Raw genomic sequence first — 12,353 nt, 5'->3', positions numbered from 1 at the left:
TTAGACTAAGAGGTACAAAAGGTAGAGTGAGAGAGAAAGGGTGAGAAAGAGAGATGAGTGTATATGTATATATATTTATTAATACTAATGTGAATTACCAAAGTACCCTTATTTTATACTTGAAATTACCAAAATACCCTTTCAGTTAACATTAGGGAGAAAAATGTCCATTTTTATATGATTGGGGCAAAACCATAAAAATGACCAAATCACAGGGAGCAAAACAGAACTTTACTCATTATAATACAAGTGTGGAAATTGTAAAAAAAAAGGGAAGAAACGTGAATAAAGCTATAAAATGGATAATTCAATACATCATTCAACTAAATGTTGATGAAACCAATAATCCATAACCAGAATAGACCAATATCTACAATTACTTACATTGTGTATTGTTTTACTTGTGAAGACTCACAATCAAACGGTCCAAAACCAACTAACAACCGAACCAATCGCCAAACCCATAAGCAAGAACACCACAAGCACAATCCCAGCCGTCTCCGAATGCTGAAGTGGCACTGTTTTAGGAGCCACCATCATCAAACAGCTAGTCAAGTAGCCGTTAGTGAGCCCCAACAGACAAGTCACAACGGTTACAGGAATCTCGGTCCTTAGAAACATAGGACCATGTAAACATGCCAAACAAACCGGAAAAAACACAAGCCGTGCAAAGGATGCACCTATAACCACCTTAGAATTCTCAACAACATAAAAGGAAGTCAAAACTTTCCCAACTAAGTCAAACACATTGAAACATGTAATAAGGATGATTGGATACCAATCTTTTAGAAGTCGAGAATGAACATCTTCTGTAATGTAGCCTGGAAAAATGGCTAATGTCACAACGTATAAGATACCGATGGCAAGACCGTACCATTTGACTGTTCCAACAATGTCCCATAACGTCGACTGCCATAGCAAGACCTTACCTTTTTCTTCCTTTTCATTGTTTACAGCTTGGATTTTTATATTATTATAATGTTTGATAACCGGGAGTCTGTGAGCAAGATTGTGCAAGACAATGCATACGACCATCACGATTATGCTGACTGTGAAGTAAAGATTTGCGCTTTTTCTTAACCCAACTGCATCCTGTGAGTAAACTGCTTTGGTAAAGATTCTTAGAATTGAAATCAGAACTCCTGTAGTCAAAGATGTAACTAAATTATAATCAAAATTACCATATTAACTAAACCTGGGTACCAATATCAACTCGAATTAGGTCACAAAATCAAGTTAATTCAAAAGAATATGCAAGAAATGCTTTCAGACCCATAATTTTTCATGAAATCTGGTTCAATTTTTAAACTGTTATTTATGGGATTATTATTCGTAAATCTTTTCTCTTTACCTGTGGAGGATCATGAGCAGAGATAAAGGATTTTGCAGAGTAAACTCAATTATCAACAAACCTAATGATCAAAAAGGTTTTAAAAAGCGCGCCTAGGCGCAGTGTAGTCTCAGGCGCAACCCCCATAGCTTTTGTGAAGGTAAGACGAGTGTTGTACATAAAGCGCAAGCGATGCGCGCTTTTCATGCTAAAAAATCGGCATAAGGCACACGTTTTCGATGGGGCGATGTTTTGTGCACCAAGATCATAGTTGTTAATGACGAATAGCGATATTGTATCTATCTGCTACATAGTGAATAACGATAAACAACGGGCGCTATTTTATAAATCCCGATACACTAGAATTTTTTTTTTGTATATTATATCAAAATACCCTGGTATATATGATATTTTACATGTATATTTAACAAAAACCTATAATAAAGCTATTTTATAGCTATATTAAAAAAATAAATAAATAAACTGTCGCTATTATCACTACAACCCTAATAGCGAGCCTAGACCTGTAAGTTAAGTGGCGCGCTATAGCGATCGCTATACCCGCTATTGACAACTATGGCCAAGATATTGTAAAAACTCACAGCAAAAACAGCCAAAAAAATAACAAATATTTGTAAAAATGAATGTATACCTGAAGCAGCAGTCCCAGCAAAAACAGCCTGCATATACCTCTCAGGCATTTCACCAGCAGACCCAATAACCCCACCCTGAACCAACGCATCCGCAATACCCGACAACCCAACCGCAGCCACAGACACATAAAACCCACCGTAAACCCCCACCCGACCCTTGATATAAACACCATCCATCACGGGTACAACAAGCAACGAGATAATAAACAAAGCAAGCCCCACGTTAATCCTGACAAAAGAACTCGACTTGTTTGAGTAGAAGACGATGAAAAGGAGACATATGAGGGTTATGATCATGTAAACGACGGCGAAGATGCGGTCGACGGAAGCGTCGGGGTAGAGGTAGGAGAAGTAATCGACGGCTGTGATGAATGCGTTCCATGGGATCAGGTAACCTGCGCCCAGAATGAAGTAGATTATGTAGGCTAAATGGTATGAATCTTGGGGTGTTTTTGTTGGAAGAAGAAGAAGGGGGGATGATGATGATGATTCAGAGGTGTCACCCATGATTGCAGGAGAAGATTGGTTTGTGAGAAGATGGGGATTGGTCGTTTTGAGTGAAGTATTATGGATAACTAGTTTTGGAAAGTTACATAACCGGTCCCTAGATTTATTATTTATTACAAATTTTAACATATATTATTAATATAAAATAATGGCCGAGTTACATCAATATCGCAGGTAAGCGAACAACAAGCTGCGCCGCTACCCCTTTCTGAATATCAAACCCTATCCTATTAAAGACAAACCCCTACCCCCTGTTGATGAGCAACTGTTGTGGACAACCTTTTGGACCATAGTCAACAAACGGATAGCTTCTGGAGCTAGGGAGCCAAAGGTATCGAAGGCGAAGGGGACAAATGCATGTTGGTTATCAGCACATGCTTTAGCGTGTTTATCCACCTTTTTAGATTCCGCTTTCCTTATAGCTTGTCCTGCTACAAACCCGCTTTCCCTTAAACCGGCTAAGGGGGAGACTCCTGTGAGATCCACACAAGCATGTTTCCCTCCCGCCCAGCCAAAGAAGAGCAGATCCGCTGGTCTCAATGTAGATCTTCCTTCCATGGGATCTGTAAGGAAATTCACAGGGGCCTCCTTCTTGGCAGAAATGCCCGCTCTCCTCAAGATGTCCCCCAAAACATCCCTCACCCAGTCGTGCCGATATTTGAAACCAGAGAGCTCCTTACAATGAATAGCATGCTCCCCGTATTTATCCATGCATGCTTTACGGCAAATTGGGCAGGTTTCGTCTTCTGAATACATTGGGATCATCAGCCGGTATTTGAGGATAGCCCTATACTCAACAGCCGACATGCATTGCCCCAACCCCTCGATCAGGATAACAGTAAAAAAGTCTTGCACATGGGGGCCTTTCAAGCACTCAATCACCGCCTTCTGGCGGGGAGACAAATCAAATGCTTCTCCTAGACTTCGAGCGATTTTGTCAAATAGGGCATTCGCCAAAGTTTTTTGTGGCTTTGGGGTGGGGGGGGGGGGCAGTGTCCATATTAGAGAAACCGCCAATATCAAAGTCTGGAAGAGAGACACTTAAGTACTCAAGGGCCTATTGGTAGTCTACGTCAAGCTTAGCAACCCCACTGTTCCGAAGGATATGGTCTTGCAATACACACGACTGGGCCCTAGACGCCACAAAAGCATAAACTCCAACTAAATGATCGTAAATCATCATTTATTACAAAAACATAAATGATGATTTTTTTTGAATGGCCAACTAAATCATCGGATAAGCATCCTAGGATGCCCTCAATCTAGCATATGCATCCCCTCCTCCATAACGGTCAGAGTTGGATGCATACCCGAGCCACCAGTTCTGGGGAAAAACCGCCGCCCAAAGGCCCACTGCGGTAAACCCGGTTCGGCTCGGTTTCGAACTGGCGACCTCCAGAGAGGCCTAGTTCTAAACTTCATTGCCACCACCAATGTCCTTCAACGTGATGCTAGTGGGAGTTGAGCTTGGGATCTTAAGCAGAGAAACCAAGTGACTTAACCTCTAGACCAACTTGTCAGGACAACATAAATGATGATTACTCACAAGTCACATCATACTTGTATGTTTGTATTTCTTGGCACTAATCCATGTTTATTGTTTTGGTTTTGGTTATGACATTCGTGACAGTAGTCTTGTATCAACCTTGTTATTGGGGTGCTGGACTCTGTTTTCTGTTAATGCATGCATAGTTGCATAATCTACATGACCAGCCATCGTGTATCACCTTTCCACTTGTGTATCAACATAAACCCTAGATAAATATGAACAAGATAAAGCAAAAATGTGGACTTTTTTTGAATAAATAGTGTAATTTTGAATCATGTTTTGTACAATGGTGTTACATAATATAAACAAACAGGTGTTACATAATAAATAGCAAAATAACGTCCTCGGTATGTCTTTAAAGTATAATAAACAAAGAGGTGTTACACTGTACAATTATTGATTTGGAGGGTACCACCAAAATGCTTCAATATGAAAGTGATTATATGATTCAAAGGAATATCAAGGGCATTACAAAACCATAAAACCTATATAACTTATAGGCAAAAGATCAAATACAAATAATCTTAACATACTAAACATACAAATTGAAGGAAAACCCAAAAAGACAAGGTGGCATTTTTGTAATTACCACCAACTATCAAAGTTACAACAAAAAATACCTAAAAAAACACAATTTTTTTTTTTAACATTTTTTATTAAAAAATCGCTACATTTCGTTAGAAAAAAAATATATATATATATTTTTTTGCTAACGAAATGTAGCGATTTTTTAATAAAAAATGTTAAAAAATAAAATAAAATAATTTGTGTGTTTTTTTTATTTTTTTAGATTTTTTAGGTTTTTTGGGGGTTTAGTTTTTAGCATTTTAGCTTGGGTGGGGGGGGGGGGGGTTAGGTTTTTGGGGGGTGGGGGGGGGGGGGAGGGGGGAGGGTTAGTTTTTTTTTTTAGGTTTTTGGGGGGTGGGGGGGGGTGGGTGGGGGGTTTAGGTTTTTTTTGGGGGTGGGGGGAGTGGTTAGGTTTTTTTAGAGGTATTTGTAGAGTAACTTTGATAGTTATTGATAATTACAAAAATGCCACCTTGTCTTTTTGAGTTTCCTTCAATTTGTATGTTTAGTATGTTAAGATTATTTGTACAAGAACTTTACCCATAACTTATAACTCATCTGATACAAAGGTAATTAGCCTGTTTTGGTGCTGGTCTTATGTTCTATGATGCTGATTAATTAAGAACATGATCATGACAGAAAAGGTTAATATTGTAACATCATACTTATGTTATCCACATCGGAGAGAAATATTTATACATTTAGTAGTAGGTTATTTGTTATAGCTTCAAACAAAAACTTACAGAAGCTATAGCTATTTGACGTTAACTCTTGAAAAAACCGAGTTAATGTCATGATGAAATCAACAAATATACAAATTACCAAACATCTACAAACTGTTCTTGAAACTGAACAGGGCGTCTAGTGGCAGAAGAAGCGTTTTTCTCGTTGAATTCATGTAAAATTCTGATCAACGAACTCGCTTTCTTACTGGCACGAGAACCGCCTTCGGTGAGTAGGGAATATAAAGGACCCATTAGAGACGAGTTCGATACTAAAACGCGAACCACGTCGGCCCCACCATTTGTGCACATTGCAAGCAGCAATGCCACACAATATTCTCTCGACTCCTTTGATGTCGTCGTTGAACCAACGACATCAAGGATGACGTGAAGAGCTCCACAACTTAAAATCCCCATTGTTCCGTCGGGATTGTTAGCCAAAGTGGCTAAAATCGCTAAAGAATCCGTTACAAGATCTTCGCATTGATGCGAACATCTCAACAAATCAATTAGCAATGGGACAATCCCGGCTGCAAGCGCTTTCCAGTGGTTTTCAGGGTACATAAGCAACCCCAAAATCGCCACCAACGCATTCTTCTTGCATCGATCGGTACCATCTAGTACCAACTCCATTAGAACGGGAATCGATCTAGGGATTTTCCCTATGATGTCCCGATACTCATCCACCGAAGCGAGATAAAACAAAGTCCCCGCCGCGTGTTGGCGGGCCTCCATTTTAAACCCGTTTTGTGCCACTTCAAGAATTAGTTCCAAGCCTCCGTTTTCCACAAGTACCTTTTTCGTCTTCGAGTACTTCGCTAGATTCAACAGAGACGCCATCGCGTTTTCTTGGATCTTTGGATTCCTAAAGCAGATCAGGTCTAATAAACTCGGGACCACACCCGCCTCAACCAAACAAGCCCGATTAAAAGTGCTCGATTTGCTAAGCAATCGAACCTCGTAACAAGCTTTGTATTTGGCTTCTTTTGTGCCAAACACTAAGCGGTCGACTAGAAAATCGACCGCCATCTTTATCCCAGCCTCCGCAGCCACACTGCCGCCGGTGGTTGCACGAGTAACCTCCCGAGTACGGCTCCCACCATCCGGTCCCGCCATCGAAATCCCCTTCTCGAGACAATATTGCTTAATAATGCCTCTTATACACAAGTTTGAAACTAAATGACTACTGTTCACCTTCTCACCCGTTTTCGGACACGTTAAATTACCCGACCCGAACCATTTCTCGATCGAGGATCGATCATACGTGTGCCCGGTTGTTAGAGTCACCGGATCCGACATGATCTCCAAAGAAATGGGACATCTAAAATCATCAACATTAAGTGACTTAACAAACTGTTTGTGACTGCAAATATAACTATCACCAGAAATGGGTGTTTTGTCACAGTCAACAACGGTAAAAACTGTACACCGGCTGTAAATCATCAACCCCATCAAACTACAAAGGGTACCAAGATCCGATTTCTTGTTACCGGATCTTTCCGACCCGATTTCGGACTCCAAGAACTTAATCTCTTTGTTGCACTCGCTCCAGCTAGAAATGCCCAAATAATCTAGAACCCGTTTCAGTTTATTCGGATCCGGAGCCATTTGGAGCTCCAGTTGATCCAAAACGGATCTAAGATGATCCAAGGTTAGCTGATCTTCGGGTCGGACCACAACGTTTGAATTGGAAGCTTGATTCTTTACTAAACCAATGAATTCTTTCAATTCAACTGAAATTTTGAGTGAATCTAGTGGTAGTACATCTAAAGCAACACTAATGGATCGAAAAATGGCCCGAAAGTGATTCGATACCTTTTCGGATCGTACCAGCATCCATACCCGGGCGTCGGGTCGTGTACAGTCTTCCAACAAGAAGCGGAGCTTCTGGAACACGAAATGGAGCTCCGAGAGTGAGAGTAGGAACGTGGATGGTGGACTCGGGTCGCCTTGTCGGATCTCTTCGAGGAAAACGAGGATGTTTCCGACAAGACGAAGTGAGTCACGTGCTGTTCGAGCATTGGTATACATGGGTTTAAGTTTGTAGGATGATATGGTGTTGGAGAGAGTGATTAGAGAGGAAAGAAGAGTCGTCGGAGAGACTGATTCGCATGGTCGGATGGCCGGAAATGTTAATATCCGGCGAGTGTTTGTGTCACACATGTTGATCGTTGAACAAAAGGGAAAGAAATAAAACGATAAATATGATAATTAGATGAATGAAAACAAGGGTTTACTTTTGGAGGAATTTACAATAGATATGAACAAAAAGGGGTTTAGGATGTTGAAAAGAGAGATTATTTAGATTTGTTTTGTTTGGGGTGGTGGATAGGTTCAGATGAAGTGTGAATTTATAGTAGTTTGTGAGGTGGACACGTGGTGGGATGTGATAGGTAGTCTTGAATTTTGACTTTCGAGGAGGTAGATCTAGCGTCGGAGACAGGGACCACGTGGGATTGTATGGGAGAAGGAAAAAGATGGCTTCGCGGGTAGTTCGATACAATTCAAGTGTACGTGACTAGGATAGGATAGCCGACAAAAATGTTGTTTTTATAAGAACTGGATCCGATCCCAATCCGGTTTTACTACAGTGGGTCTACGGACAACAAGTTTTTCTTAGTGATGGTGGGTTATGGCTATCTAACGCTGTCTGCGATCGTGTGTGTGTTGAAAAATAATTCAATCAAACAATTAATTTATTAATTACCGAGTTATCAGCCAACCAGTTTGTTCCAACTTGAGCAAACTGATTAAAGAAAGGTAGAAGGAGACTGTCCCGTTGTCGGACGAATTTAAAGAACACGTAAATAAAAACCAACCTGGCGAGTGAGAACAAAGATCCTTGAACGGAAGCCTTGAACTGCACGGAAAAAAACTCCTGTCCTTAAAAGATTTTACGCGCTCGTATTGCTGTGAGCTGCAGCGTAAACTCCCAGGATTTAATGCAGAACTGATCTGGTATTCCAACAGCAATGGAAACCAGAAAACGCAGAAGCTGGAACGAAAACAGAATCACACAATAGAGAGAGAGAGAGCTGCGAATTTGATATGTGTAGAATGGGTTTCAGGAAACTTTTATTTATAGTTTTAGTTATACCAGAGAATGAGAAAATTAGGGAGTAAGATAACAATCCATAACCAATTCGAATTACCTATCTCATACGAATTCGGTTACTAGATAATTATCCTTATACGAATTCGATTTACTATGGGATAACCCCCACTGTTTTCGAATCCATCCCTATCTCCTTCTTATCTCATCTCATTCGGTTTACAGATCTGACCCACCTGAAACCGAACCTTAGCTAAAAATAAAAGCTCCTCAGCGTACGCTGACCCACCTGAAACCGAACCTTAGCTAAAAATAAAAGCTCCTCAGCGTACGTGCGAAGTGCAAAGTGCGCCTCAAACGCGCCCATTCGCGCCTCAAACGCGACCATTCGCGAGCTCGCGGCTCGGCGCGCGTGTGGGCTTCACACACTTCTCAACCCATTTAACACTATGAAGGCCCATAAGGGGAAATCCCTTATAAACCACTCTAACTTCATTCACTCCACCAATGTGGGATGGAGGAAACATACCAACTTGTATGTTCCTCTTTAATATTTCCAACAATCCCCCACCAAGTTGGAATGTTTCCTTTCACTTAGACTAATGATGTCACTAGGTGTCACGAAGATTAAACCCAGTTTATGTTGATAAACAAGAAGAGACAGATTAGATGGTGTCCTATGGAATTAAACCATTAACCTGATAGCCCCCTTCGGTTTACCCCCACACATCACCAGCTGACTTTGCGTTCTCACTGAGCGCGAATATGGCCGTGCGCTATAAATCCTTTTCATGACCCTTTAGAAGATAAACCACTAATCTTCACTCGAGGCGGCACCACCCCTAGATCATATAGGCAAAGTTTTACATCATCCACGTTGCTTGGATGCCTCCAAAACTTTGTTAAGAGCATAAGCTCACCCTTGTTCTCGGCAACGACGTATTATCATACCTCACATGGATCTATCAAATTTGATAGTACCTTGTATCGTTAAGTGACTTCGTTGTTACCCATTAAACTTGAGAAATAGGAGCACTAAGTTCAAGTTGGGTTTCCATCACTAACGATTCTATTGTGGTTTTAGACCCATGTCTCTCGCGGTATTCACAACCAAATCTCTCGTCAGAGGTTTAGTAAACGGATCTGCCAAGTTCTTACTTGTCTTGACATAGACAACCTTGATGGTACCACTTTCAAGCAGTTGTCTCACATAATTGTGCCGAAGACCTATGTGTCTTGATCCCCCATTATACACTGCGTTGTATACTTTAGATAATGTGGCCTCACTATCACAATACATGGGAATAGACGGCATTGGAACATCCCACAGACGGATGTCAGTAAGTAGATCTCTAATCCACTCTGCTTCCTTACCAGCCGCAGCTAGCGCTATAAGCTCAGCTTCCATAGTTGAGTGGGCAATACACGTCTGTTTCTTGCTCGCCCAAGAAATTGCTCCTCCTGCTAGTGTGAAAATCCACCCACTTGTAGATTTTGAATCATTGGTGCGATCAATCCAGCTTGCATCAGAATAACCTTCAAGTATTCTGGAAGAAGACGTGTATGTCAGTTCTAAGTTACTGGTCCTTTTCAGGTATCCAAGTACTCTACCCACTGCCTTCCAGTGTTCTGTCCCTGGATTAACAGTATACTGACTCAGTTTGCTTACAGCAAAAGCAATATCAGGGCGAGTGCAATGCGTTGCATACATCATACTTCCAATAGCACTCGCATACTCCAGTTGAGCCACTGCTCTTCCAGAGTTCACATTAAGTTTCACACTTGGATCAAACGGAGTATTAAACTCTTTAATATTTAAGTGTTGAAACTTAGTCAGAATTTTCTCTATGTAATGAGATTGACTAAGAGAAATCTGACTTCCAGTTCTCTTCACCTTGATCCCAAGAATGGTATCAACTTCTCCTAGATCTTTCATCTTAAAGTTCAAGGACAAATATTTCTTAGTTTCAGAAATACCTTCAAGGTGAGTGCTGATGATCAACATATCATCAACATAGAGACAAATCACGACTGTATAACCGGGTTCGCATTTAGTATAAATACATCTGTCAGCACTGTTGTGTCGAAACCTGAAAGCAGTTACAGTGGTGTCAAATCTCTCATGCCACTGTTTAGGAGCTTGCTTCAAACCATACAGAGATTTAATAAGTCTACACACTTTGTTCTCTTGTCCAGGCATCACAAACCCTTCTGGTTGCTCCAAATAAATCTCCTCATTAAGATACCCATTTAGAAATGCTGTCTTTACATCCATTTGATGGATGTACAGCCCTTTCAAAGCAGACACCGCTATTAGAGTTCTAATAGAACTTATTCTAGCCACAGGTGCATAGGTATCAAAATAGTCGATCCCTTCTCTCTGCCTATACCCTTTAGCAACTAATCTCGCTTTATAGGCAGAGATGGATCCATCAGGATGATACTTCCTTTTGAAAATCCATTTGGATCCAATAGGTTTCTTTCCCATGGGTAGATCAGCTAACTCCCAAGTTCCATTTCCCATAATGGAATCCATTTCATCATTGACTGCCTCCTTCCACAAAGGAGCATCTCTTGATGACATTGCCTCGTTGAAAGTTTTAGGATCATCATCCAAATTTACAGCAAAAATGACCTTTCTCGTCACTTTCTTTTGAGTTCCTTCAACCAGGTAAGAAAAGAAATCATCTCCATAACTTTTCTCTTTTCTAACTCTAGTACTTTTCCTTGGTTCTTCAACTATTGGTGAGGGTTGAACCCTTTTCTCAGAAGTACTAGAAGTTGTGGTGCCATTTGAGTTTTCATCATCTCTAGAAAACTTGTTCTCAAAGAATTCCACATCTCTGGATTCTACAACTATACCTGATTCGTCATCCAACAATCGGTAAGATTTACTATGCGAAGCATATCCAATGAATACACTCTTGAAAGCTCGTTCTCCTAGTTTGAGTGTCTTTGGATCAGGTACGCGATAGTAAGCAAGACAACCCCAAACCCTCAAATGCTCTAGGTTTGGTTTTCTTCCTTTCCATAACTCATATGGACTCGTAGGTATCACACGACTAGTGATCCTATTATGAACATAACATGCGGTTAACACAGCTTCCCCCCACATATTACGAGGTAGACCCGATTGGTTTAACATACAGTTAGCCATCTCTACCAAGGTTCGGTTCTTTCTCTCAGCCAAACCATTTTGTTGGGGAGTATATGGTGCAGTTCTCTCATGTATGATGCCTTCTTCTTCACAGAATGCATCAAACTTTCGGTTAAAGTATTCTCCGCCTCTGTCCGAGCGAAGAATTTTAATGCGTTTCTCCTTTTGCTTTTCAACTTCAGCCTTATATATTTTGAATGCCTCAAAAGCTTCGTCTTTTGAATGCAACAAATAAACATATAAGTATCGGCTCGAGTCATCACAGAAAGTGATAAAGTATCTCTTACCCCCACGAGTAAGAACTCCATTCAGTTCACAAATATCTGAATGAATTAGTTCTAGTAGTGATGTATTGCGTTTATGAACACTTGGAAAAGGTTTCTTTGTGAATTTTGATTTAACACAAGTTTCGCATTTTTCAAAGTCTTTATCTTTTAATTTTAATAAACCTTTAGTTTGCATTTTTTCAATATTTTTAATATTTGTATGAGCTAAACGTTTATGCCATAAAGAAATTGAACAAGCGATATAATCAGAAGACATAATTTCATTCAAATAAAAACCAATTGCATTACATTCACCAATACTAGAACTAACACTACCACCACTATCACTATCACTTTCATTCCCAAACCCATCAATCACTGAAACGCCCCCTTCATCCGAATCTTCTTCTTCACCAGTCCCATCTTCAGCTAAGTCAAGACGATACATTCCACCCGTGTTCTTTGCTTGACCCACATAGATGTCATTTAGAGAAAACTTCACACGGAGATTCTTGATAACCAGCTTGTAACCATTCCGATCAAACTTATC

At 40.5% G+C, this 12,353-nt stretch overlaps 2 protein-coding genes across 2 annotated transcripts; both read right to left on the bottom strand.

Annotated features, from left to right (window-relative positions):
* Positions 1-263: 263 nt before the first annotated feature.
* LOC110894816 (equilibrative nucleotide transporter 1) lies at positions 264-2,523 on the bottom strand. The gene is made up of 2 exons (XM_022142041.2): positions 1,983-2,523; positions 264-1,142 (listed from the first exon to the last, which is right to left on the bottom strand). Exons 1-2 carry the CDS (start codon positions 2,488-2,490, stop codon positions 418-420), a joined length of 1,233 nt encoding a protein of 410 aa, XP_021997733.1. The 5' UTR covers positions 2,491-2,523; the 3' UTR covers positions 264-417.
* Positions 2,524-5,424: 2,901 nt separating this feature from the next.
* LOC110892806 (U-box domain-containing protein 19) lies at positions 5,425-7,359 on the bottom strand. The gene has a single exon (XM_022139952.1). It carries the CDS (start codon positions 7,357-7,359, stop codon positions 5,425-5,427), a length of 1,935 nt encoding a protein of 644 aa, XP_021995644.1.
* Positions 7,360-12,353: the final 4,994 nt, after the last annotated feature.

The sequence above is a fragment of the Helianthus annuus genome, chromosome 12 (genome assembly GCF_002127325.2).
Source record: "Helianthus annuus cultivar XRQ/B chromosome 12, HanXRQr2.0-SUNRISE, whole genome shotgun sequence".
Lineage (NCBI taxonomy): Eukaryota > Viridiplantae > Streptophyta > Magnoliopsida > Asterales > Asteraceae > Helianthus > Helianthus annuus.
Note: the sequence above shows the minus strand (reverse complement) of the source record. Positions and strands in the feature narration are given on the sequence as shown.